Genomic DNA, 26,223 nt, shown 5'->3' with positions numbered 1-26,223 from the left:
ATTCCTTCCTCAACTCCAACCCAAACTGGACTTTGAATAAAAGTTCTACTGTGTAACATGAGTAACAGAGCACTCTATCTCATAGCATATCTTTGTGTATCTTTCCTGGGATGTCGACCTTTGGTGAAATGAATAGGGAAAGTGTATGTGTATATTTTAGGTGGTGCGATTGTGCTTGATGCCTTCCCAATGGATGGAGATCAGTCTTCCCATATCAGGTGAGTTTTGGATAAGAATGCCTGCCTGAGACAGCCCAGACGATGCTGATATGACAGCCGTCAACTTCAGTAGCAGCTCGGAGAACCCAAGATGTAATGGGTAGCAGTCAAAGTGAATGAAGGTGCACTATGCTGTGGTGGGGAATCCTTTTGGGTGTGGGTTGGACTAGATGACTTCTGCGATCCCATGTTGCTGTCAAATTCTGTGATTCTGTGATAAAATCTGGAAGTCCTCCAAAGGAGTAAAGAAGATAGAGTAAGAAGAAAAAAAGACCAAATTATTTTGTAAGAAATTACAAATGAATGAAAGACTTGGTTCTCTCTCTCTCTCTCTCTCTCTCTCTCTCTCTCTCTCTCTCACTCTCTCTCTCAAGTGAATAGTTCATGTACTAGTGGCAGAAAGTTCTGGAAGTTTCTATCAAAATGGAACGATTTGAATTGAGCCCAGCGATGAACAATATCTGTATCTGAAAACCCACATTCTTAAGTTTGGAGACAATTTTTTAGCACAGCAGCTCAAGAGGACAGCCTAGTAAGGCATACGAGGCTGTGACCTGCACTGATGGAGGGAGCAGCAGAGATATGAAGTATTGTTTGTTCAGTCATTTTTTCAGTTATGTCCAACTCTTCATGAGCCCATTTGGGGTATTCCTGGCAAAAATACTGGAGCAGTTTGCTATCTCCTTCTCCAGCTCATCTTACAGATGTGGAAACTGAAGCAAACAGGGTTAAGTGACTTGCCCAGGGTCACAGAATTAGTCAGTGTTTGAGGTCAGATTTGAACTGAGGGAGATGAGTCTTCCTGGCTCCAGGCTCAGTGCTCTTTCTACTGCCCTACCAAGCTATCCCTTGATGTGTTGAGGTAAACACAACCACACGTACTTTATGAGAGTCATAGCGCCACAACAAGAGGCAATGCAGTCAAGACAGGGTGGGAAAAAAAAACACACACAGTTGTAGAAAAAAAGGGAAGCAGAATTACATAAACGAAATTGACTGCCATCAGAAGCAGCGTGGTCCAGTAGAAAGAATACTGGCTCTGGAGTCAGGACCTAAATTCAAATCCTACCTCTAAAACTTACTACCTGCAGGACATGGTCAAATCCCCCTAACTTGCCTGGCCTTAGATTCCTTCATCTGTAAAATGAGAGGGTTGGGCCAGATGGCCTCTGAGGTTCCTTCCAGATCAGATCTATGATTATCAGTCAACTATCCCCAATCCTATAAGGCAATAGTGATTATCAGCAGGCAAAGCTTGTTTGCTGTATTTGGTCTGGCCATCGGGCAAGCATATGGTTGAACAAACCTCATGTGTGAGCCACAGTGAGGACCAAAAGACCATTTGAACAAGGGATCTAAAGAAGTTCATAGTGCCCATGGTGTTGGGATTCTGTCCCTTTTGGTATGGCTGTATAACTGGGTAGGTTTCCCTTGGAATGTACCCATTCAGGTCAGTACCTAGGAGCTATATTTAAATTCTGCACCCCTTAACAATGAGGACCCCTTGGAAGGCAACTTATTGGTGTGTGTCTATCTTTGAGCAGTTAGAGGGACCAAGAAGACTTGGGAAGCTGCTGTGTTCCAGTTAGTTACTAGGGAGACCCATTGTTGGTGAAATCTTACTCCAGACTTGGCCTAATCAGGGCTTATCTGAATAATTCTACCTTATGACAACTGAAAGGAAAATTAAGTATGCTCACACTCACTCTGCTAATCGATTCACTTAATTATTATTACATCAGAAATCCCAGAATATGTAACCTGATAAATATTCAAAATATTCACTTGTATTCTGAAGTGGTCATACCAGATCAGAGATTCTTACCCTGATTCAGTTAGAAGCGCATATCTTGCCAGCTACGCAAAAGATGCTATCTATGCCTAAGGAGTGGTGAAGGGAGGATTGTGCACACTGACACAATCCTCTTCTCTTTATGCAGCTGGCACAGCCAAGAAGCAAATATAACTTCCACCCTTGTCCCTCCTGGGCCCACTCTCTCCCAGGGTTTCTAGACTTGATTTAAAGCAATAAGTTTTGAAAGGTCAACCTATTCACCTGGTGTCTACTGAAAGAACATTCCCGAAGGGAAAGAAAGATTTTCTCATTTCACCAAAAATGGCTCCTGCTCCATTATGCAGGCAAGTGATATTGATTGTTCCCCCTCATCAGTCACCACTAGGCTTTTCCAACCACCCTACAAGTGAACCTTCCAATATATGTTGTCTCTCCCTATTCAAATGTGAGCTCCTGAAGAACAGGGATCGTTTTCCCTCTTCCATGTTTTTATCCCCACATAGTTATTTACTTTGTATGTATGCTATACATGTATACACACACACATTTGTATTATATCTTTGGCTTACCCATTAAAATGAAATCCTTGCAAGCAGGGATAATTTCATTCTTTGTACTTATATCCCCAGTGCCTAGGGCATAGTAAATACTTAATAATAATAGATAGCCTTTAAGAAGCACTTAAAACTTTGCAAAATGCTTTACAAAGATCATCTCAGTTTTTCCTTACAACAATATTGGGAAGTAGATGCTATTTTGTAGATGAGAAAATTGAGGCAGAGAGAGATTAAGTGACTTGTCCAGGGTAACAATAAGTGTCTGAGGCCAGGTTTGAACTCGTCTGTCCCGACTCTAGGTCCAGCATTCTAAGTTCATGGTCCCAGAGAAGAGATATAAGAAGATAGCCTCATCCTACTCCATAGCAAAAGTAACAGGTTCATGAGCAGAGAACATTGTCAATATTTTCAGAATTTTTTTTAGCAGTATCTAGTTTATTTATGCCTGTGAAAAGGTGGATGACACAGCACACACCCCTCAGGAGTAGAGTGCCCACCATTTGTCCAAGGGGCCCCAGCTGGGGATGTACTTAACCCCACAGCCATCAGGAATGAGTCGCTTCTCAGCTATCATATCCTCAAACTCATCAGCATTGAACTTCATGAAACCCCATTCCTCGGAGATTTGGATCTTCTGGCAGCCAGGGAACTTGAACTTGACTCTCTGCAAAGCTTCGATGGCATGTTCTTTATTCTGGACCTTGGTTCGAATTGACATGATAACTTGGCCAATGTGTACACCAGCTACAGTGCCCTGGGGCTTCCCAAAAGGTCCCTGCATGCCAGTCTGGAGCCTATCAGCCCCAACACATGACATGTCATTGATGCAGATGACATGAAACTGATGTAGCTGCACACAAATATGAAAGCCATCCTTGCCAAAACTCTTCACTATGTACTTGTTGGCACAGATCTGAGTGGCTTCTAAGGCTTCTGATGACAGCTGTTCATATTCATCTGACACCATGGGGCCACACAACAGAAATTCATCCACTTTCTCTTTCTTTCTACCAAGACTGAAGATTCATATCTGGCATCAGGAGCTCCCCTGCAGAAACAGGACTTTGGGTATGGCTTATTTTTACAGTACCTATAACAGCAGGCAAGACAATGGCCCATGGCACCAGTGCCAGCCAAGACTGTGGGGAAGGACTATTTTCAGAATTTTAGGTACATTAATTGGTTTGACTGATTTTTTTCTCTTCCTTTTTTTCCATTTTTTTCTTTTAAAAAATACATCTCAGTTAACAAGCGTTAAGTGCCTACTATGTGCTAGTCCTAGTGTAAAGTGCTGGGGAAACCAAAAGAAGCAAAAGAACTCACAGTCTAATGGAGGAGACAACAGGCAAAAAAATATATGCAAACAAGCTATATAAAAGACCGACAGGAAATAATTAACAGACAGAAGGCACTAAAATTAAGAGGGGTTAGAACAGCCTTCCTATAGAAGACAGGATCTCAGCTGGGACTTGAAGGAAACCAAGAAAGCCAGAAGACAGAGATGAGAAGGGGAAGCTTTCTAAGCATGGGGAACTGTCAGAGAAAATAGCTGGAGCCAAGAGTTGGGGGGTCTTGTTCATGGAGCAGCCAGGAGGCCAGTGTCACTGGTTCAAAGATATGTGGAAGGGAGTAAGGGGAAGAAGGCTGGAAAGGGACGTCAGGATAGCACAGAAGAATAGATTCTAAAGGGCTTTGAGCTTCAAAAAGAGGATTTTATATTTGATCCTAAAGGTAATAGGGAGCTATTGAGGTTTATTGAGTGAGGGAGTGGTGACATGGTTAGACCTGTGCTTTAAGAAAATCGCTTTGGCAGCTTAATGGAGGATGGAATGGAATGGGGACTGGTACTATGTCTATATATAATCCTTATCAAGAAAAGCTTTGCAGAATACTCATCAGACATTCACAGCCTTGGGTAATGACCATCTCTTTACATTTATCCCTCTCCCAAACAGTCTGCCTTGTATGCCAAAAAAGCATGACCACCAGTTGTGAACTAATCCAACTATTCTAGAGAGCAATTTGGAACTATGCCCAAAGGCCTATACAATTGCACATACCCTTTGATCCAACAATACCACTTCTGGGTCTGTATCCCAAAGAGATAAGAAAAAAGGGGAAAAGACCTACATGTCCTCTTTTTGTGGTGGCAAAGAATTGGAAATTAAGGGGATCTCCATCCATTGGGGAATGGCTGAACAAGTTGTGGTATAGGAATGTAATGGAATACTATTGTGCCATAAGAAATGATGAGCAGGCAGATTTCAGAAAAACCTGGAAAGACTTACGTAAACTGATGCTGAATGAAGCGAGTAGAGCCAGAACACTGTACACAGTAAAAGCAACATTGTGCGATGACCAACATTGATAGAATTGGCTCTTCATAGAAATACGATGATCTAAGGCAATTCCAAAAGATTCATGATGGAAAATGATATCCACATGCAGAGAAAAAACTATGGAGTCTGAGTGGAAATCAAAACATACTATTTTCACTTTTTCGTGTTTTCTTTCTCATGGTTTTTCCCTTTTGTTCAGATTCTTCTTTCACAACATGACTAATGTGGAAATATGTTTAATATGATTGTACATGTAAAGGCCATATCAGACTGCCATCTCAGGGAAGGGGAAAAGGAGGGAGGGAGAAAAAAATTTGGAACTCGAAATCTTATAAAAGTGGATTTTTTAAAACTAAAATAATTAATTAATTAAAATAGCAACCCCAAAAAAGCATGATCACCAAGCAAAAAGTTCCTAATTTTCTGTGACACTGGGAAATGTATGTATCTATCACATAATAGCATCCTATCATCATGATAGCACAGACTGCTATAATCCAGCTTCTAAATGCACTAGCCTGCTTCTCTTTCTTCACCTTCCTGTTGGCCTAACGTACAGCTAATCTGGTTACTCACTGCAACTATGTCTCATTCTCCTTGTTCTGAAAGGTTAGATGGTAGTAGAAGACAGTCACAACGATATAATGATTCGATGTTTCCATTCCACAAGGGGATGCTGCTTCATATCCTCTGCTAGATCTGGAGCAATCCCCCAGGTCCTCTCTCTCTCTAATTCAGCCACCTCCAGATTACAATTAAATATTCTCATTGCCCAGGGAAGCTGAGATGCAAGTGGAATACGTGGCCACAGATATTTGGCAGATTCCTAAAAGATGCTTTGCATTCAGAGAGTAGGATATGTCCCTCCTTCACAAACACAGACCCAGTTTGGATTATGGTGAGGATGATGGTGATGGTGAGGATGAAGGTGCGGGTGAGGGATGTAACTTCGTTCCCTCTTCCCTAAATCCTTCCCCACTACCAGGGGAAAAGACAGGATTGGATATGATGGGGGGGAAAATCACCAGATCTAGAACCAGAAGACCTGGATTCAAGTTCTAATTCCAGAATTTTCTGTTTGCCTTTTGCAAGTCACTTAACCTTTCTGGGCCTTGGTTTCCTCATCTGTAAAAGGGAGAGAAAGCTTCTTGAACTGTGTGCCATGTGAGAAAACTTTTATAAACTGTAAAGCACCAGAGAAATGTGTGCCGTCATCATTGTCATTAGTACATGGGGAAGCATCTAGAGGTGACTATGCTTGGCTCACAGTATGTGGTGAGGGCCTCCTTTAGTCTTCTACTACAGAGCAGTAGATGAAGAAAGAGGTGGGAAAGAACACTCCAGTTGACTCAATGGAGTCCTCCCTGTGGGTAAAAAAAAAGATCTTTAGTTTAGCCAAAGCCTTCTACCCCCACTAATTTCCTAACATCTGAAAGGAGAAATTGGAAGGAGTGTAAGAGCAGAGTTTGAGAACTTCACGAAAACACAGGCACACACCCCCACCATCTGTTCCCCTTAGACAGTGACCTCTCCTTCCCCATATTCACCAGTTCATGTGAACTTTAAGTCAAAAAGAGGAAAATAAGAAAAGACAATCAATTTGAGGGAAATGTTCAGAGGCCATCTTATCCAGGCCCCTGCCTCTGGCAATATTTTTCTGTAATCTCTCTCTTCCTAATGTCAGTAAAGATTTCTCTGCACATGTCAGGTAGGTCAAGAGAACTCAGTTTCCAAAAAACTTCTCTGAGAGCCCTCTCCAAAAATCCCCTCAGCCCTTTGACCCCTGTCTGGACCAGTAACCTCTCCATGCCATTAACCATCTGCCCTCCCCATTCCCACGTACTTGTCTTCTTTATCCATGTGATGAAAGCTGCCAATGAGCTCAGCATGAGGACAGCAGCTGCTATGGAACCCAGGACCACGGCCCAGAACCTGGCCCTGCTCTTCTCTCCAGGGACTATAGGGGGCAAAGGGCAGGTAAATGGTAGGAGGAGAAGATGGAAGGATGAAGGAGATTCTCCAGGGAACTGAGAAGTGGAGCAATGGGTAGTTCTGTCCACTGACAGCTTATTGTTCAACATATCCTCCCATGTCCATTTCAGGAAAATTGAGTGGGGGAGAACTATGTCCTCAGTCTCTGTACAGTGGTCTCATGGCCTAGATATAGCCCTGAACTCCTTTTGAGGGATTGTCTCAGCTTGGATCTCATCCCGTGATTAGAAGGACCAGAATTTAAGAACACCTTGAAGGATCAAAGTGCACCAATTGACATAGTGCATTTTTAAAATATCCGTAAGGCAAAGAAAATAAAGATACAGATAGATAGCTCCTGATCAGCATGAATAATGAACCCTCTGAGGTGATCACATGTATTCAAATTCAAACTAGTGGAAGTTATCATTATGTAAAATATGGCCATTGGTTCCAGCCCAATGGAAATGTGCCATACAAATTCAAATAATGCAACACTTCAGGAGATTGATTTTTCACACTAATTGTAACCTAGTTGTAGGATGAAAATTTTTATTTCAAAGGAAAATTACAATAAAATTTTGAGTCAGTTGATGTAATTAATCTTTCTGGTGTTAAAAAAGGCATAAGGGTGTCTGCATGGAATTCAAGGAATTCTGGATGTTGCCCTGCGCCTCCTGAAGAAAACTCACCAGGGTACACGGTTGGCTTCTCCAGCTCACTATGCTCAACCAAGCAGGCATAACCTTTTCCTGTATCCCCTGGTGGCAATTCCAAAGTAACACGGAGGTAGTAGGTGGCATCAGCATTGGGCAAGGTGCCACTGGAACTCTCCTGCCCCCACACACCCAACTGCCCATCCTTCTCCCAGCGCAGAAGGATGGAATGAGGGTAGAAACCCGTGGCCAAACAGGAGAAGATGATGCTGCCATCGGGAGTATGATGTCGGGATACGGTCACTTCAGGGGGTGCTGGGAACAGAAATGCAAGAAATGTTATTCTCTTTGCTCCACTCCCTTCTCCTCCCCCACCATCGTTGCTCCTCACCCTCGGTGCTATAGACAACTGGGTCAGTCTGTAAGAACATTACAGGGACTGCACTATAGAACTTCACCACCTACCATCCACTGCACAGACAGAGTTAACAGGACAGCATAGGGTCATGTTCAAGATCAGATATCATTTCACCTAGATTTTATGGGCATTTCAAACATCTCCATTAAGATTATCAGACCTCTCTGGAAACCCATAAGAACCTCAAATTTAGTCCATTCAGGTGCAGAATCTATTTCTCCCTCTCTCTCCCTTCGAATTCAAATCTAATTTCTCCTAAAATGACATCCAGATCTCCCTCCCTCAGAGTTCCCCGTAGGCTACACATCTAGCTTTCTGCAATTCCAAGACATAACTTTGTTTTCAAATGTGTCAGTCTTTTTCATGTGATTCCAATCAGTCCTTCAATCCTCATGTCATCCTTAGGCTTGCAGAACAGGGATGATCACAATTAGTATTTAGTATTACAATAACTTCTATTTAGCTCCTCATGGTTTGAAAAATGCTTGTCCCTAGTCACACAGCTTGTAAGGATCTGAGGCAGGAGTCAGCCTCAGGTCTTCCTGAATATGTTGCCTTGGTCAGCACTTTCTCCATTTCAATACCTACAATAATAGTCCCATTTCAAAAATTTGGGTGCTAAGACTCAGTGACTTTACATGACTTATTCAAAGGCACATAGATAGTTGGCATTTGCAAGACCAGAACCCAGGACCCTGGACTCCCACCTTGGAGTTGTGACACCTCCACAGGACAGAAGTAAGAAGGTACCAAGGACTTACTTTTTTCCTTCAGGTGCACAATTTGCAAGAGAAGATTTAGGAAAAAGGGACAATCCACTTTCATTGCCTTTTCCCAGAAAGCATCCTTCCGGTATGGACAGAAGTCCTCAGCCTCATTCTTTAAGACTATCCATTGTCCTTGCTTCAAATCCAGTTGGCAGATATCTTCACCATCAAAGGCAACACCCACTCGACCACTCACAAGGATGCCCCTGTCAGTCTCACAGCTCAAAATGGCCTGTCCTGTGTGGGTCCCTATTGGGGACAGGGGGAAGAAAGAGAGAAGAGATGGGACTGGGCTTCATTCATCCATCCACCTAACCATTCACTCAACAAACATTTTTAATCAGTTGCTGTGTGCAGAACCCTATTCTAGGTGCTAGGGGAAATACAGAGCACCATTCCTACCCTCTTAGAGTCCACTCTCTAAGAGAAGGATAACTATTATACACAACAATCAAAGACAATTACAAGAGACAGACAGACACGATGCTTTACATGAGATCGGAGAAGGAAGGTTGCTACCAACTGATGGGATCAGAAAAGACTTCATAGACATGGCGACACTTCATTTGGGCTTGAAAGGATGAGTAGGAATTCAACAAGAAAAGTAGGGGAAGTAGGATATTTCAGGGTACAGTGTGAGCAAAGGCACAGAGACAGGAAATCACAGTCTGTGTTCAGGAGACAAAGGCTAGTCCCATCAGGCTGGAGAATAGAGTTGAAGGAAGTAATAGATTGAAAGGGAAGTTGCCACCAGATTGTGGAGGGCTCTGAATGCCAACGGGGAAAGTTTAACTTCACTCAATCAACAAGGTTAGGGGTAGAAGGAGGAGGGAACCAGTCTTGTTTATTCTGTGCCAGGGTGGCAAGAGTGAACAGAAGTGACCTGACACACTGGGCACTCAATTCCGTTGCCTGATCTCCTGGGAATGAATCTGGGAAGAGAAGAGCAAATATGAGAAGGGGCCAAGGCAACAGAGGGCAGAATGGCCAGCACAGCCAACTCACCCTCGGTCCAGTTGTAATACTTTGTCTTGTCCTTCAGGATTCTATCGACTTCAACCTCTAATCGCATTAGTTCTTCTCGGTTCTTCTGGACCAGAAAGTTCTGCATGGGTCCATTGATTCTATCCAGCTTAAAGATCAGATCTTTCCTGAGGCTATCATAGGAGACAATCAGATGGTCATCCAAACAGGCATTGAGTAAGAGGTCTGGACGGCTCTCAGGAGAGGCCATCACAGTTATCTGCATCTCCAAGCTGTGAAGCTCTGAAGGGGGAGGGAAAGAGAAGCATGGTATTTGGTCAGGGTGAATGCAAAACTTCATTTTAATTCAACAAACATTTATTAAGTGCCTACTATGTACCAGCATGTTAAAGAGGTTTTTAAAAAACCAAAGTTAGAAGCAGCGTGCCATAACAAGAGCTGGCATGTACGTAGCACTTTAATGTTTACAATGCGCTTTACAAAAATGATCTCATTTCATCTTCACAACAACCCTGGGAGGTAGTGGCTATTATTATCTCCGTTTTCCAGATGAGAACACCTATAGCAAACACAGATTAAGTGCCTTGTTCTTAAGTCACACAGCTAGAAGGGGTCTCAGGCTGGATTTGAACTCAGGATTTCCTGGGGGGTTTTCCAATGTTCTATCCACTATGCCATCTAACATAGTGGAGAGAGAGCCAGCCTCAGAGTCAGAAAGACTTGGATTCAAATAGCACCCAAGATATGTACTAGCTGTGTGAGCCTGAGCCTCGTGCAGGTAACATCTCAGTGCCCCAGGCTACTCTCTGGGTTGAAATTAAAGAGCAGGTGTTAGCAAAGGGAACTTCTTCACTGGGAATTCAAAGACTAATGAAATCAGAGGTGCAGCTAAAAAAAACCTACGTGCCAGGCACTAGGCTGGATGCTAAGAAAAGAAGGACAAAGTGGCAGTCCCCAGCTTCCAGAAGCCTATATTCTCAATGAGAAATACAATAGGGAGAGAGAGCTCCCAAGGGAGGGGATAATGAAAGGCTTCCTGCGGGTTGGGGCACAGCCTTTCACCCCACTTTTAATAGAATAACAGGGCAAGGCACTGAACCTGTGACTTCACTGATGCGAACTCCCAATGTGGAAACTCATTGGTAGAGAACAATGCAGCTTGGCACCTTCTCTGAAATGTTTGGTCTTCTAGAGCTGCTTAGAACCCTGGGAGATTATGTGACTTGCCCAGGGTCACAGAACTAGTGCCAGGCACTGTGCCAAGCACTGGGGATACAAAGAAAGGTAAAAGACAGCCCCTGCTCTCAAGGAGCTTACAGTCTAATGAGGAAGACAACGTGCAGACAACTACTTACAAACAAGATATATGCAGGATAAATTGGAGCTAATCAACAGAGAAGGCAGTAAGATGGATGGGGAAAGCTTCAGGCAGAATCATTGGGACTTCAAAAATACCAAAGTGACACATTTCCTGCCCTCAAGAAGCTTATGCTCCATTAACAGCTCTCATTTCTACACTGTTTTCAGGTTTACAAAACACTTTCCTCATAGCCACCCTGAGAAGGTGGTGGTGCAGCTATATCACTAGCCCCATTATCCAAGTAAGGCTCAAGGAGGTTCAATGACTGTCCTAAAGTCACAAGACTATCACATCTCTGAGGGAGCATTTGGAGCCTAGACCTCTGTCTCCAGGTTCTGAGCTCTCTTCATCATACAGGCAGATCTCGTCTTATTGTGCCGAACTTTATTGCTCTTCCCAGATATCGCAGTTTTTACAAATTGAAAATTTGTGGCAACCCTGCATTGAGCACGTCTATCAGCACCATTTTTCCAATGGCACATTCTCACATCATGTCTCTGTGTCACATTTTGGTAATTCTCACAATATTTCAAACTTCTTGTTATTATCATACCTGTTACAGTGATCTCTGATCAGTGATCTTTGGTGTTACTATCGGAATTATTTTGAGGCACTGTGAAACGCACGCATAGAAGACAGTGAACTTCAATGATAAATGTTATGTGTGCTCTGACTGCTCCAACAACCAACCCTTTCCCCCATCTCCCTCCCTATTCCCTGAGACACAACAATATTGAAGACTATTTACATAAACTTGGTTAATAAAGCAGTGGCAGAGTTTGAGAGGATTGACTCCAATTTTGAAAGAAGTTCTATTGTGGGTAAAATGTTATCAAACGGCATCAGATGCTACAGAGAAATCTTCTGCGAAAGGAAGAGTCAATCGATGTGGCAAACTTCATGCTGTCTTATTTCAAGAAATTGCTACAGCCGCCCACTTCATTGAGCAACACCCTGATCAGATGGTAGCCATCAACATTAAGGCAAGACCCTCACCACAAAAAGAGTATGACTTGCTGAAGGCTCAGATGATGGCTGACAAGTTTTTAGCTATCAAGTATTTTAATTAAGGTATGTATAGTTTTAGACATAACACTGTTGCACACTTAATAGGCTACAGTATAGTGTAAACACAACTTTTATATGCACTGGGAAACCAAAATTAGTGCAATTCACTTTATCATGATATTTGCCTTGTTGAGGTGGTCTGGAACCAAACCCACCATCTCTCTGAGGTATGCCTTTACTATCCTGTATCCCTACTGTGTGTCCTGCAGGACTTCAACCCAAAGGGATGGTACAAAAGGGGATACAACAATGCCCCTCTCTCTGAGGAATGGGATCATGTTATTCATTTTAATGAAGAGAAAAATGAGGCTCAGAGGAGTTAAGCGACTTACTCCTGGTCACACAATTAGCAAATGTCAGAGATGGAATTTGAATTCAGGTCTTCCACCACTCCATCTGTGCTGTGCTTCTCGGGGGAGGAAGACTGGAAGAAAGAAGTGCCCTTTGGTTTGAACAAATTGGAGGCTTGAGAGGAGACTCCCTGACTGAACAGGGTGGAACACACCAGATCTGACCTCTGGTAGCTGCTCAGCTGTTTACCATATTGGAAACACACACACTAAAATACGCACACACTAATATACACACACACACTAAAATATACATGCACACTAAAATACACACACACACACACATATACACACACACTCACACATACACTCATACTCACAGAAACAAGTGCTTACAGTGACTGCTGCTGTGAAGGAAAAGTTTGGTTGAGAAGAACCAGCCCCCTCTCCTCTCTGAAAAAGGGAGGATCTGTTTCTTTTCAGACCACATCTATCTCCCTGCCACTACCATCAGCCCAGGCTGTGCATAACCTTCTTTTGGCTTCTTTTGGCTCCTCTCCCCAACCCCTCTGCATCAGAAGATGAAGATTGCCCGAAGTGCCCATGTTTAACCAATCATACCTCATTACCCTCAGGTCCCATGCTTCCCCTACATTGATTTTTTTCAGGACCTTATTAGCAGTTATTGATAAAGTCACAAATAGCCTTTGGCCAGTGTTAGGACAGATTCCTAATTATGTCCACAGATTAGAATCTCTGTGTACACAAGCTGGCCACTGGTTTCTCCCCTACATTGGCTTTCTCTGGACACGATTAAAGACATCTACTCAAAACCAATAAAAACTGATCTTATCTAGAGAAAGCTGGCTTTCAAGTCTTATCATCTTCTCTCTTAGCTTCACCTCAGACTTCCCACTTGTGCTTTAGTGTACGTTTGCCTGTCCATCTCTACTTATGCTCTATCCATCTACCATCGTGTCTCCCACATTAGAGTTCTTTACAGTCTCTAGCTTAGTGAGAGGGGTGGGAGTGAAAACCTGGCCCTTAAGCTTAGCATCTACTTAGTTTAGTCTCTTCCCAATGCTGGGAAAATTATGACTCCCAAGATCCTTAGCTAGTCACAGTGTATCTCCTCTTGTACTTACAGAAGTGTGCGCTGTGAGTAGAGCTAGCATGACCGGGGGTCAGCTAGGTGGTGCACTAGTCAGAGAGCCAGGCCTAGAGTCAGGAAGACTCATCTTCCTGAGTTCAAATCTAGACCCAGACATTTTCTAGCTGTGTGACCCTGGGTAAGCCATTTAACCCTGTTCGCCTTAGTTTCCTCATCTGGAAAATGAGCTGGAGAAGGAAATAGCAAACCACCCCAGTATTTTTGCCAAGAAAATGGGGCCAGTGAAGAGTCAGGCACAATGGAAAAATGACTAAACAACAAGTGTGATTGGAATGAGGAAAATCTCTTACATAAGACTCGGGTTATTTTTCACTCAACTGCAGTTATGCCTTTCTCCACCCTTTGGTTCATTTCCTCTCTCCACTATGCTCTAGGATGGGTAGAGGGTTCTCCCAGCCACTAAACAAGAAGCTGGACTTGAACATCATTTGCATTAAAATCTGGACAAGTCTGAAATCCATACTCTGTAACTTTTCTCTGGTTGGAAGAGAGAGGGACCTTAGAAGTCATCTACTCCAATCACTCATTTTACAGTTGAAAAAAACTGAGTCCCAAAAAGGTCAAGTGACCTGCCTAGATTTAAACTGAAGTCTTCTGACTCCTCCGACTCTAAATCTAGTGTTCTTTCCTTTTCATTAGGCTACCTCTGATAAGAGAAGGGAGGACCCAGACATTGAGGCAAAGGAAGGAATTTTGAAGAAAATAACAGGCTTTAGAGAATCTCTGCATTGGGAAAGGAGGATGTTCATCCCAGAGAAGGAGAAACTTAGCAGAGCCACAGTCACTGTCTTCGGAAATGGGAGAGTCTGTTGCATGGAAAAGAATAAGTACTTTTGAAGACAACACAGAGAAGTAGAAAGAGCTCTAGGTTTGGGGCAAGAGGACCTGGATTCCATAGAGCCAGATGATGTCTACACGTCCCTCTCCCTCTGAGACTCTACTCCTTTCTGTGCCTTTCTTATCTTCAGCCCAGTGGATCTATGTTAAATCTTAATAAAAGATCCTTGTTTAGAGAACAAACAACTTCTTTAATTGTGCTTAGAAACAGGAAGACAGACTTGATCCACTTTGGTGACCTCCTGGGGGAAAGGTCACAGGATTTAGATCTGGAAGGACTGAGTGGTCAGCTAATCCAATCTATCTACTCCACATGTAAAAGGAGTTGATCACAAGGGTCTGGACCAATTTGAGGAGTTTCCCCAATCGACTTAATGAGATTATGGAACCTCCTATAGTGTAGGCACCGTCCCCTTGCTGAGAGAATACAAGGAAATCCTGAAGATTGACTGACTAAATAGGATTTCAGAAGATGGACTTTTGCCAGAGGAGCTGCCCCACTCCTGTCATCTGCAAAAATAAGCTGGCAAATCAGCTCTACCTCTGTCTCTCTGTCTCTGTCTCTCTCCCTCTCTCTCTCTCCCCTTCCCTCTCCCCCCACCCCTTGCTCTCTCTTGCTCTGTCTCTCTCCCCCCCTCCCTTCCTCTCTCCATCTCCTTCCCTCTACCTCCCTTCTCTTTCCTTCTACCTCCCTCTCTTCCCCTTTCTCCCTCTCCTCCCTCTCATCCTCTCCAGTTTCCTTTTTACCTTCAGAAGACAAACCATATTTCCCCAACTCAAGACCAGGATCACTGTGCTATACACTGTTCTGTCTTCTAAAGCCATCCACTGTAAATAGGCATCACTGTTTCTGATCCTTAAAAATTCCAATTAAATTTTACATCCAAATGTCCAAATGATGATGATGAAGTAACTCCAGGTGCATTTCACCATTCCTTGTGATTCTGGGAGCCATGCGTTCCTCATGTTACCATACTAACCTAGGGGAAGTTACCATACTAACAGGGAGGAGGTGAGGCAGAGCTGGGGTTAGGGGTGGAGAGAAATGAACAATGCCTCTCTGGTCTCCCTCCAGGAGGTATTGCCAAATTCCTTCTTCCCATGTTGCAATGTGTGCAGTAGATTAAATAAAACAATTCATATTGGTCAAAACTATACGCATGTTATCAAACCCAGCGTCAATGGTACTGTGGGATTGGGGAGCATATTTGGGCTCTGCTGGGGCAACTCAAACTACTACAATCTTTCTAGAAAAGTCTGGCCATTAATAACAAGGGTAATAAAACTGGTATTATCCTTTACTCCAGTGATTCCACTATGGAAATAATATCCCCAAAAATAGAAAATAAATTAAAAGGATAATTTGTTCATACACTGGAGCTGAAGCAACATAGAACATAGCATATGAGAGCCAGCAGGGAGAGTGGAGTGTCAGAGCTGGGAGGAAACTTTAAAAAAAAAAAAGGCTAAACAAATCATGGTATGTGATTGTGGTGGAATACTACTGTGCTATGAAAAATGATGACCTCAATGATTTTAGAAAAACATGGAAAGACTTGCACAAAATAGTGAAGACTGAAATGAGCAGAACCAAGAGAACACTGTGTACAGTAACAGCAATATTGTTTGAAGAACAACTTTGAGTGATTAAGTCATTTTGATTATTATAAATACCCAAATTAGCTACAAAGCACATATGAAAAAAAGATGCTATCTGCATCCAGAGAAAGAACTGATAAAGTAGAAGTATGTATAGAATGATTTTACATATACACACACACACACACACACACACACACACACATATATATATATACATATATATATATATTTGTATTTGTGTCTAATGGTAGCCATCTCAGAGGTGGGAGGGGAAGGGAGGAAAAAAAGGGCGGGGGAAGAAATTTATTGCATATGTAAATGGAATATCAAGTTGTACATAAAAGATTTTCAGTTTCATGTGCAATCTTTTTTGTTATATTATGTTATGAAAATGCTGTTTTATCCCATAAACTAAATTTTTTAAAAGACTGTCAAAGCTGGACAGACTGATAAAAAACAAAATGTTATACCTGGAAAGGATGGTAAAATATAGAGTGTCAGAGTAGAAAGTGACCTTGGGTGCTGTCCAGCCCAATCCCCTCACCTTGAAGATAAGAAACCTGAACTCAAGAGAGGGGATGGGACTTGACCAAGATCACCCGACCAATTAATGGGACAGCCAATAATAGAACCCAAGTCTCCTAACTCCTACACCAGCCTCCTTCCATAGCTACTGTATTGTAATAGTGAAAAACTGGAAACACTCTTGAAAAGCCAACAATCAGGGAATGACCAGGCTGCAGAAAATCTGTGGAAGGAGGCCACCAAAAATGATAAACAAGAAGAATGTAAAAAATATGGAAAAGTCCACATTAGTGGCTCACAACCTATGTGAGTCTCGCAAGACTCCCAGGGGGGATAGAATTCTTGCAAGGGTCCATTTCATTAAAGAACTCAGTGCGATGAATAAGCAAACACCCTGTACATAGACTAATGATACAAATACATGTCACATGATTTTCCCTATGTACGTAGATTCTGTTGCAATTAATAAATTAAAGATTCACTTAGGATTGGTACTGAATTCATGTGGCTGTGTGACCCTGGACAAGTCACTTTTTTTTTTGAAATAATGGATTTTCTCAATCAGTAGATACTAAAAGTTCAACTACTGTCATGATGTTTAGTGAGGAGGAAAGGGAATTTACATTAAAAGGGGGTTCTGATGCCCTAAAGTTTAGAAATTATTGCTCTATATGAAGTAATCCCAAGTGAAAACAGCAGAATTAAGAGACTATAAATGCGCAGACCATATGTATGTAGGTTTGAATGCACAATTTGAATGTACCTTAAGGATCACCAGCAGTTGAAAGATCATAGACTCAGAGATGGAACTTATAGATCACCAATTCCAACTCTCTCATTTTACAGATAAGAAAATCAAGGCTCGAAGATCCCTCCAAACACCTGTAAAAATGGCTCTAAACAAATTCTATAGCTGTAGAACCCACAAAATAGAAGAGGGAAACAGGTCTCCAGCCCAGGAGAGCCTGGATGGTCACCACAAAGGGTTTATCACACGGTGCTGAGAGCAGAGGGCAGCCCAGCACGGGCCATTCTGGGACAGACCAGACGCAGAGTCAGACATCTGGAACAGGCCTTGGGGCCATGAAACAGTGAGCTGTTGCAGTTACCAGACTTCTCATCCCACAAACGCCAAAGGGCTGGTTAGGGGGAAACTGCGGGATCAAGTTTAGAGCAGTCCGGCCACCAGCTCTGGGGGTGGAGGAGGTGGTGCAGCAGTGGCAGCAGAAGCAGCAGAAAGCTCCTGAGGCTGCTTCCAGAGTTCCAGCATCAGCTGCTTCCCCAGTCCCTGGTTCACACTGTGGGAGGAATCTAGCAGCAGATCAGAGCAGGAGTGCAAGGAGAACTTTGTGGGCACAAAGGCAGATTCTTTTGCTGTGCCCTGCTTGGATCTGTATCGTGGTCCTTGTTGGCAGTTCTTGGGGGAGGAGGAACGCTCTGTGACAGAGCCTGGGGCGACAGTGGAATAGAAGTAGTACTGAAAACAGCAGTGCTTGGACCCTAAAACTTGGGACAAAGTACTCAAGGATTCTCTACTCTACAAGCAGTCATATCCTGACAAAAAGCTCGAGGGTCAAGTAGCTGGCTGGGAACATGAACAGGCAGCAAAAACACACTCAGATTCAGTCTCAGACTCAAACTCAAATGCTAGATTCCTTTTTTGGTGACAAAGAAGATCAAAACATACAGCCAGAGGAAGTCAACAAAGTCAAAAAGCCTACATCAAAAGCCTCCAAGAAAAAAATGAATTGGGCTGAGGCCATGGAAGAGCTCAAAAAGAACTTGGAAAAGCAAGTAAGAGAAGTAGAGGAAAAATTGGGACGAGCAATGAGAGTGATGCAAGAAAACCATGAAAAACAAGTCAATGACTTCCTAAAGGAGACCCCAAAAAATACTGAAGAAAATAATACCTTAAAGAATAGACTAACCCAAATGTCAAAAGAGCTCCAAAAAGCAAATGAGGAGAAGAATGCCTGGAAAGACAGAATCAGCCAAATGGAAAAGGAGGTCCAAAATACCACTGAAGAAAATACCTTAAAAATTAGATTGGAGCAAGTGGAAGCTAGTGACTTTATGAGAAACCAAGATATTATAAAACAGAACCAAAGGAATGAAAAAAGGAAGACAATGTGAAATATTGCATTGGAAAAACCACTGACCTGGAAAATAGATCCAGGAGAGACAATTTAAAAATTATTGGACTACCTGAAAGCCACGATCAAAAAAAGAGCCTAGACATCATCTTTCAAGAAATTATCAAGGAAAACAGCCCTGATATTCTAGAACCAGAGGGTAAAATAAAAATTGGAAGAATCCACTGATCACCTCTTGAAAAAGATCCCAAAAAGAAAACTTCTAGGAATATTGTTGCCAAATTCCAGAGTTCCCAGGTCAAGGAGAAAATAATGCAAGCAGCCAGAAAGAAACAATTTGAATATTGTGGAAACACAATCAGAATAACACAAGATCTAGCAGCTTCTACATTAAGGGACTGAAGGGCTTAGAATATGATATTCTGGAGGTCAAAGGAGCTAGGATTAAAACCAAGAATCACCTATCCAGCAAAACTGAGTATCATGCTCCAAGGAAAAATATGGATTTTCAATGAAATAGAGGACTCTCAAGCCTTCTCAATGAAAATACCAGAGCTGAATAGAAAATTTGACTTTCAAATATGAGAATCAAGAGAAGCATGAGAAGGTAAACAAGAAAGAGAATTCATAAGGGACTTATTAAAGTTGAACTGTTATGTTTACATTCCTACATGGAAAGATGATGTGTGTAATTCATGAGACTTTTCTCAGTATTAGGGGAGTTGAAGGGAATATAGACAGAGGGCACAGGATGAGTTGAATATGAAGGGATGATATCTTAAAAAAAAAAGAAATAAATTTAAGGGGTGAGAGAGGAATATATTGAGAGAGGAAGAAAGGGAGAGATAGAATGGGGTAAATTGTCTCACATAAAAGTGGCAAGAAAAAGCAGTTCTGTTGGAAGGGAAGAGGGGGCAGGTGAGGGGGAATAAGTGAATCTTACTCTCATCAGATTCAACTTGAGGAGGGAATAACATACCTACTCAATTGGGTATCTTACTCCACAGGAAAGTAAGGGGAAGGGGATAAAAGAGGAGGGATGATAGAAGGGAGGGCAGATGGGGGAGGAGGTAATCAAAAGCAAACACCTTTGAAAAGGGACAGGGTCAAAGGAGAAAACTGAATAAAGGGGGACAGGATAGGATGGAGGGAAATATAGTTAGCCTTTCACAACATGAGCATTGTGGAAGTGTTTTACAGAATGATACATGTGTGATCTATGCTGAATTGCTTGCCTTCCTAGGGAGGGTGGGTAGGAAGGGAAGAGGGGAGAGAATTTGGAACTCAAATTTTAAAAGCAGGTGATTAAAAAAATAAGAAAAAAGTTGTTTTTGCATGTATCTGGGAAACAAGATATATAGGGAATGGGACATAGAAATCTAGCCTGCCCTACAAGAAAGTAAGGGGAAAGGGGGTGGGGAGGAGTGGGGTGAAAGAGGGGAGGGCTGACTGGGGAACAAAGCAATAAGAATATATGCCATCTTGGAATGGGAGGAGGGGAGAAATGGGGAGAAAATTTGTAACTCAAAATCTTGTGGAAATCAATGTTGAAAACTAAAATATTAAATAAAATAAAACCTTAAAAAAAAAAAGAAAATTGAGGCTCCAAAAGGTGAAATTACTTTCCCAAGATCACACATCTAGTAAGTTTCAAAGGCAAGATCTTTCTGATAGTTAGTAGGTGTGTGACTTTGGGGAAGTCCAAAACTTCCCAATTGCTTTCCTTATCCTCAACCTCCAAATTCAATGCCCTTTCCAGTCAGTCAATCAACAAACATTTATTAAGGACCATGCTAGGCATGTTACCTCTCCTCAGGTCCCATAGGCATCTATCTCAAACTCAAGTTTAAAACAGAATTCATTTTCATTCCCCCAAAGCCCACCCCTCTTCTGAACCTCTACTTACATCCAGGGTACCACTACCACCCAGATTTGCAACCTCAGGAAAATCCTGATTCCTCATTCTCCATTACCTCACATATCCCATCAGGTGTCAAATCATGCTGCTTTCACCTCCACAACATCTCTAATATTAATACACACACATATGTGTGTGTGTATATGTGTGTATACATATATACTTACATATATATTTCTATATATACCCTTCTCCCACCCACGCAGATACAATCCTAGTACAGGGGACCTCCTTGACACTTATTACCTGGACTATTCCAATAGCCTTCTACTTGGTCTCCTGTCTTCTAACCTCTCCCCACTCCAAACCTATCCCCCACATAGCTGCCAAAGTAATTTTCCTAAAATGTAAGCCTGATTGCCATACACACATACTCCATAAACTCCAATGGTTCCCTATTATCTTCAAAATCAAATATAAAGCCCTCTGTTAGGCATTTAAAGGTCTTCACAACCTAACCCCTTCATGCCTTCCCAATCTTCTTTTTGGAGGCAATAAGGTTAAGTGACTTGCCCAGGGTAACACAGCTCGCAATTTGTGAGGCTACATTTGAATTCAGGTCTTCCTGACTCCAGGGCTGGTGCTTACGTGCTGTGTCACCTTGCTGTCCCCTTCCCAGTCTTCTTACCTGTTATGCTCTCTAGCCCACCCATACTTGCCAATTGGTTGTTACATGATGTTCCGTCTCCTGTTTCTATGCCGTCGCTCTGGCTGTGCCCCATGCCAAATCATTTTCCCTGGGTTAAGCCTCCAGTCTCCATTAGTGCATCTTTGGCATTCCCCGATTCTTCCCCATCTCTCCTATCTCTCTCTTCTAATCCCATTTCTCTCCCTTTCTCATCTCCTCTTCTTAAAATCTGTTTTCTAAGTTAAAGTTCTTTTGGACTCAACCCAAGCAGCCCTGTCTGGGGCTTCTCCCTTCTGGGAAAAGAGATCCTTCTCAGTTCTCCCTTCTCTCCCCACACCCTAGATCCTAATTCCTTCTCCTCTGAGATGACCTTGTATCTACTTTGTATAGTCATTGTATGGGACCCATATCTGTATACAGTAATCTTCCTCTTTAGAATGTAAGTTCCTTGAGGTTAAGAACTGTTAGGAAGTGTTTAATTTTTGTCCTTGTATATCCAGAAACTGGAACATAGTGGGGGCCTAATAAGTGTTTATTGGTTGATTGCTTGATTGAAATTTATTCTTTATTTTAAATTTGATCAAACTCAATGAAAAGAAAAAGAGGAAGCCAGTATAGCATCAAAGTAAGTTAATGTTGCCATGTCATCTCATTTCAATTATGTAGTATATAACACAACATTCGGGAAACATGAGAATCAATCATTTAAGAAGCTCCTACTTTGTACCAGGCACTGTGCAATGGAGGTGAGATAAGGGATAGGGCCAAGATGCATGGTTTCATTGACCTGGGTAACTCCCTTGACCAGTGCAGGTCAGCACCTTCTCTTCAACTCATATTCTTGGAGAGTTATCCAGAGTACTGAAAAGTTAAGTGACTAACCGAGAGTCACATTGCCAGTATGTGTCAGAGGTGGGACTTAAACCTAAGTCTTCCTAGCTTCAAGGCCAGTTCTCTTATCAACTACGCCACATTGCCTCTTATACTGGGGGTACAAAGGAAAAAGAAAAGAGTCTCTTCCCTCATGGAACTTATATTCATTCAGAAAAAGAGGTGATAGAGCTGTAGTGCAGGCAGACTACACTGGAGTGTCGTGTGCAGTTCTGGCCCCCACAGTTTAGAAGGGACATTGAAAAAACGAGAATCATCTCATTGGGGATGACCAAGATGGCGAATGGCTTTGAGTTCATGGCAGACAATGATTGGTTGAAGAAACTAAGGAAGTCTACTCTGAACAAGAGAAGGCTCCAGGGCATGATAATAGCTATCTTCGTGTATTCAAACGGTTATCACATGGAAGATGGATTAGGTAGGATTGTAGCTCTGGAGCTGGAGGGACATCAGAGGCAATCTAATACAACCCCCTCATTTGACAGAGACCCAAGGAGTTTAAGGAACTTACCCAGGGTCATGCCAGTAGTAAAATGTCAAAGGTAGGATTTGAATTCAGGTCCTCCAAATACACAGTCAACATGCTTTCCCTTTATCACATTACCTCCATTTGGGCTGACTGAAATGTGCACATGTGCCCAACAGATAAGGCTTTTGGGGAAGCTATCCAAGAAGTGAATGGGGCCAGAGTGATTCCTGGTATGAAGTGGAGACAGAAGAGGAAACAATGAAATCATGATGAAAAAGAAGTTAGAGTTAGCTTGAGGGATTAGAAGAGAGAGAGAGAAGAGAGGTAGGAAAGCTGGCAAAAGCCAAGGATGCACTGATGGAGACTGGAGGCTTAGCTCAGGCGAAATGAGCAGGTGGATATTGTGTGCCCAGAAGAGAGACAGGTCAGCTCAAGGGATGTAGTGGGAGGGCACCAGGGTCCAAAGACGTTTGTGAGTCAAGCGACCTCAAAGACAGCAGTTTTGACCTGAAACTAAGAGTGGATCTGGGGTTAAAACAGAAAGGAATATAGCTTCTCCAGTGGCCTTAGAAGCTAAGGAAAAAGCTAGGCCTGGACCTAGAAGGTAGAGATAGGGTAACCAAGAAAGAGAAGACTGTCACCTCAAGGCCTAAGGCTAGAAGAAAGGTCTGCTGGTGGGAATGGGAATTGTATGATGATCCTGCCTTTACCTCATCTGTATAAAGACTATCATTTTAGTTTCCTCACACCAGAATAAAAAGAGTTTGTGCCCTTGAATTAGATGATGCATTTTCAGGAAGAGAATAGGTAAGAAATAAGACCAGAAGACAGCGTGGAGAAAGGTCAAGAATCCAGTGGAAGAGGCCTTTGGAGGACAGTGGTGATTAGAATGTAAGCCCTTTGAGGGTAGGGACTATTTTTAAGTTTTTCACCTTTTCTTATAGGCCCAACACTTAGCACCAGGCCTGAAGGGCAAAGTAAGTGCTTAATAAATGCTTGTTGATCGATTAGTTCATAGTAAAGGAAAGTTAGCCAGAGGAAAGACGGCAGAAATCGGGCTCGACAGATCTCCCTTTGAAGGATAGATCAGGGCATAAAAATAGCAACTGATATTCATAGAGGACTTTAAGGTTGGGAAGGAACTTTCCAAAATTATCTCATTTGGGCCTCAGAACAACTCTGTGAAGGAAGGTCTCCAGATATTATTCTCCCCATTTATTTTTATACCAGATCATGAGTTCGTGATTTCTTTGACAAAGGGAACTCATAAGGAAACTCCCTCGACTAATATAGGGCAGCACCTTCTCACCTACACTTATAACCTGAGTATTAAGAGGGTAAGTGACTTGGCCAGGGTAATGCAGGCAGCATGTATCAAAGGGCAGACTTCAACCCACATCTTCATGACTTTGAAGCCAGTTCTCTATAACACTACCCCTCATCCCCATTTTACACATGAGAAAAGAGAAAAGATGTTACATGACTTGCCCAGGGTCACCCAGATAATAAGAGTCTGCAGCAGAATTTATACCCAGGACTTCCTATACTCTATCTTCTACCACAGGTTCTTAAGCTGAGGTTTATGAATCTGTTCTTTAAATGTTTTGATGACTAAGTTTTGATATAATTGGTTTCCTTTGTCATTCTATATATTTTACTTCATGCATTTAAAATTGTTCTTCTCCATAGGCTCCATTAGGCCCTCACCAAAGGGATCCAAGCCAGGAAAAAAACGGTTAAACATCCTAGAGACTGGGAGCTCCACATTCTCAACCCTCTTCTTACCCCTAAGCCTTCAAACTCACCTGCCTGGGTCTCTGTCAGAACAAATATCCCCAGAATGATCAGCCAGAATAAGGAGGACCACCTCTTCCATTGAATCTCCATCCTGAATGGTTGGCAGCCTCTGTCACTGCTGGACTTGCCCCCTGTCAAGAGATTTCCATTTCTGAGAATATGCCTCCTTCCAGATGCAGGAGCTCTTGGGAGCCAGAATCGGCAATGCCAATACGTACCTTGCAAGCAAAGCAACGATCTAATTATGTTGGAGAGAGGAAAATCAATCCATGAGAAGTTCCAGGCTCTCCTCCTTGTATCCTACTCAAAGCCTTGATGGAAAACGTCCCTATATACACACATGAATTCCTGTCCCCTCCCCCACTCCAATTGACATTGGTTCATCCTGATCTTTGCCAACAAATCATTAATGAACTAGGCCACTGTTGCCAAGCAGAACTGATACTTCAGCCAGTGGGCATGAGGGTGGAAGTGAAAGGAGGTCTGTGGCAGGGATATTTAACTCCAAAGTTCGATGCAACCTATGTTAGAGAGGCCCAGGGTGAAGAGCTGGCATTTTTAGAGTTATTTCTAAGAACTGTGATTCCCCGCAATCTATTCGGATTCACTCCAATGTATTGAAAAAGTATTAAGTGTTGTTGGGGGAAGGGGTGGAGAGGGAAGTACTAGGTCAGCTTGTAGATGGAAATGGCCCTTGTGTGGGAGTCACACGAATTGGGAGTCGAGTAGTTTGGTTCTGCCAAGCTGATTAACCTTGACTAGGTCACTTGAATTCTCTGGGTTTTGATTTCCTTAGCTTAAAAATGAAGGGGTGCACATCATGGCACATGATTGTAATCCTCCATGAACCTGGCGGATCACTTAAGCTCAGGAGTTCTGAGCCACAATAGGACTGAAGTCAGTAGGATGTTTGCAATAAGCCTGGCACCATTATAGCGAGCTCCTGGTAGTGGGGGGCCACCAGGCTGCCTAAAAAAAGGGGCAAATCATTGCAGTGCAGAAATAGCAAATCAAAGTTTCTGTGGCAGTCAACAGTGGCATCAGGCCTATGAGTGGCAACTGTACTTCCAGTGAGGAAAAAAAGACAGAGAAAGAAGCAATGAAGGAAAGAAGGAAAGGAGGGAAGGAGAGGAGGAGGGAGGGAGTGAGGGAGAAGGGAGGGAGGGAAGAAGGGATAGAAAAAGAGAAGGAGGGAAGGTGGGAGGGAAGGAGGAAGGGAGGAAAGGAAGAAGGGAAAGAGAGGAAAAGGGATGGAGGGAGGGGCTGGACTAGACCAGGGATCTTAAACCCAAGGCTAGCTCAGCTGCTTCCAGCCTTTAAAAGTACACTGTTGTAATGGTTTCTGGACCATGGGGATGCCCATCCTTAGAACATGTGAAAGTGTTTTGTGACTATTTCCTGTCCATTTGCTGCATGGTGAAGAAAAGTCTTTTAATGTCTGCTCAGCCAAAACTAAGCATGCATTAGAAAAGTATAAAGAGGCTAAATTGCTCTCTCTTCCCTGGTAGCCAAAAATTGCTGTAAACCTCCTGGTTGATAGAGAAGTAATGCCAGTGGCTTATTCTTTCTACCCAAGCCAATAGTTGGCATTGAACATACGGAAATACTATTTCTTCTGTCCCTATTGTATTTCTTCTTTCTGGACCTTAGGTGAATGTGTATCAGAGATGGAGTGGACCGGATTGTAATCTTGGGAATTTTAAAGATTGGAATAGCCACCAGAGGTCCAGTGGCTGGGAAGGAGTGACCCCCTTGATCCAGCCCAACAGTGGAGCAACCCAACAGCCAAGACACTGTATTCTCAAGCACCAGGCATGAACATAGTGGTGGAAATATCTGTAGCAACTTTTTTTAAGTGTGATCAGAGAC

General features: G+C 42.7%; 2 protein-coding genes across 3 annotated transcripts; both read right to left on the bottom strand.

Moving 5' to 3' along the window:
* Positions 1-2,984: 2,984 nt before the first annotated feature.
* Positions 2,985-3,681, bottom strand: LOC118843595 (60S ribosomal protein L10-like). The gene has a single exon (XM_036751303.1). The coding sequence runs from the start codon at positions 3,535-3,537 to the stop codon at positions 3,049-3,051; it is 489 nt and encodes a 162-aa protein (XP_036607198.1). The 5' UTR covers positions 3,538-3,681; the 3' UTR covers positions 2,985-3,048.
* Positions 3,682-5,263: 1,582 nt separating this feature from the next.
* LOC118841191 (zinc-alpha-2-glycoprotein-like) lies at positions 5,264-24,672 on the bottom strand. Of its 2 annotated transcripts, XM_036748585.1 has the most exons (7): positions 24,573-24,672; positions 24,363-24,485; positions 9,727-9,987; positions 8,716-8,970; positions 7,573-7,851; positions 6,753-6,866; positions 5,264-6,273 (listed from the first exon to the last, which is right to left on the bottom strand). In XM_036748585.1, the coding sequence occupies exons 2-7, from the start codon at positions 24,442-24,444 to the stop codon at positions 6,209-6,211; spliced, it is 1,056 nt and encodes a 351-aa protein (XP_036604480.1). In that variant the 5' UTR covers positions 24,445-24,485; positions 24,573-24,672; the 3' UTR covers positions 5,264-6,208. The 2 variants fall into 2 exon arrangements, with proteins under 2 accessions (XP_036604480.1, XP_036604481.1); XM_036748586.1 differs by lacking the exon at positions 6,753-6,866.
* Between the last annotated feature and the right edge of the window lie 1,551 nt (positions 24,673-26,223).

The sequence above is a fragment of the Trichosurus vulpecula genome, chromosome 3 (assembly GCF_011100635.1).
Source record: "Trichosurus vulpecula isolate mTriVul1 chromosome 3, mTriVul1.pri, whole genome shotgun sequence".
Classification (NCBI taxonomy): Eukaryota; Metazoa; Chordata; class Mammalia; order Diprotodontia; family Phalangeridae; genus Trichosurus; species Trichosurus vulpecula.
This window is presented reverse-complemented; position numbering and strand designations above follow the sequence as displayed.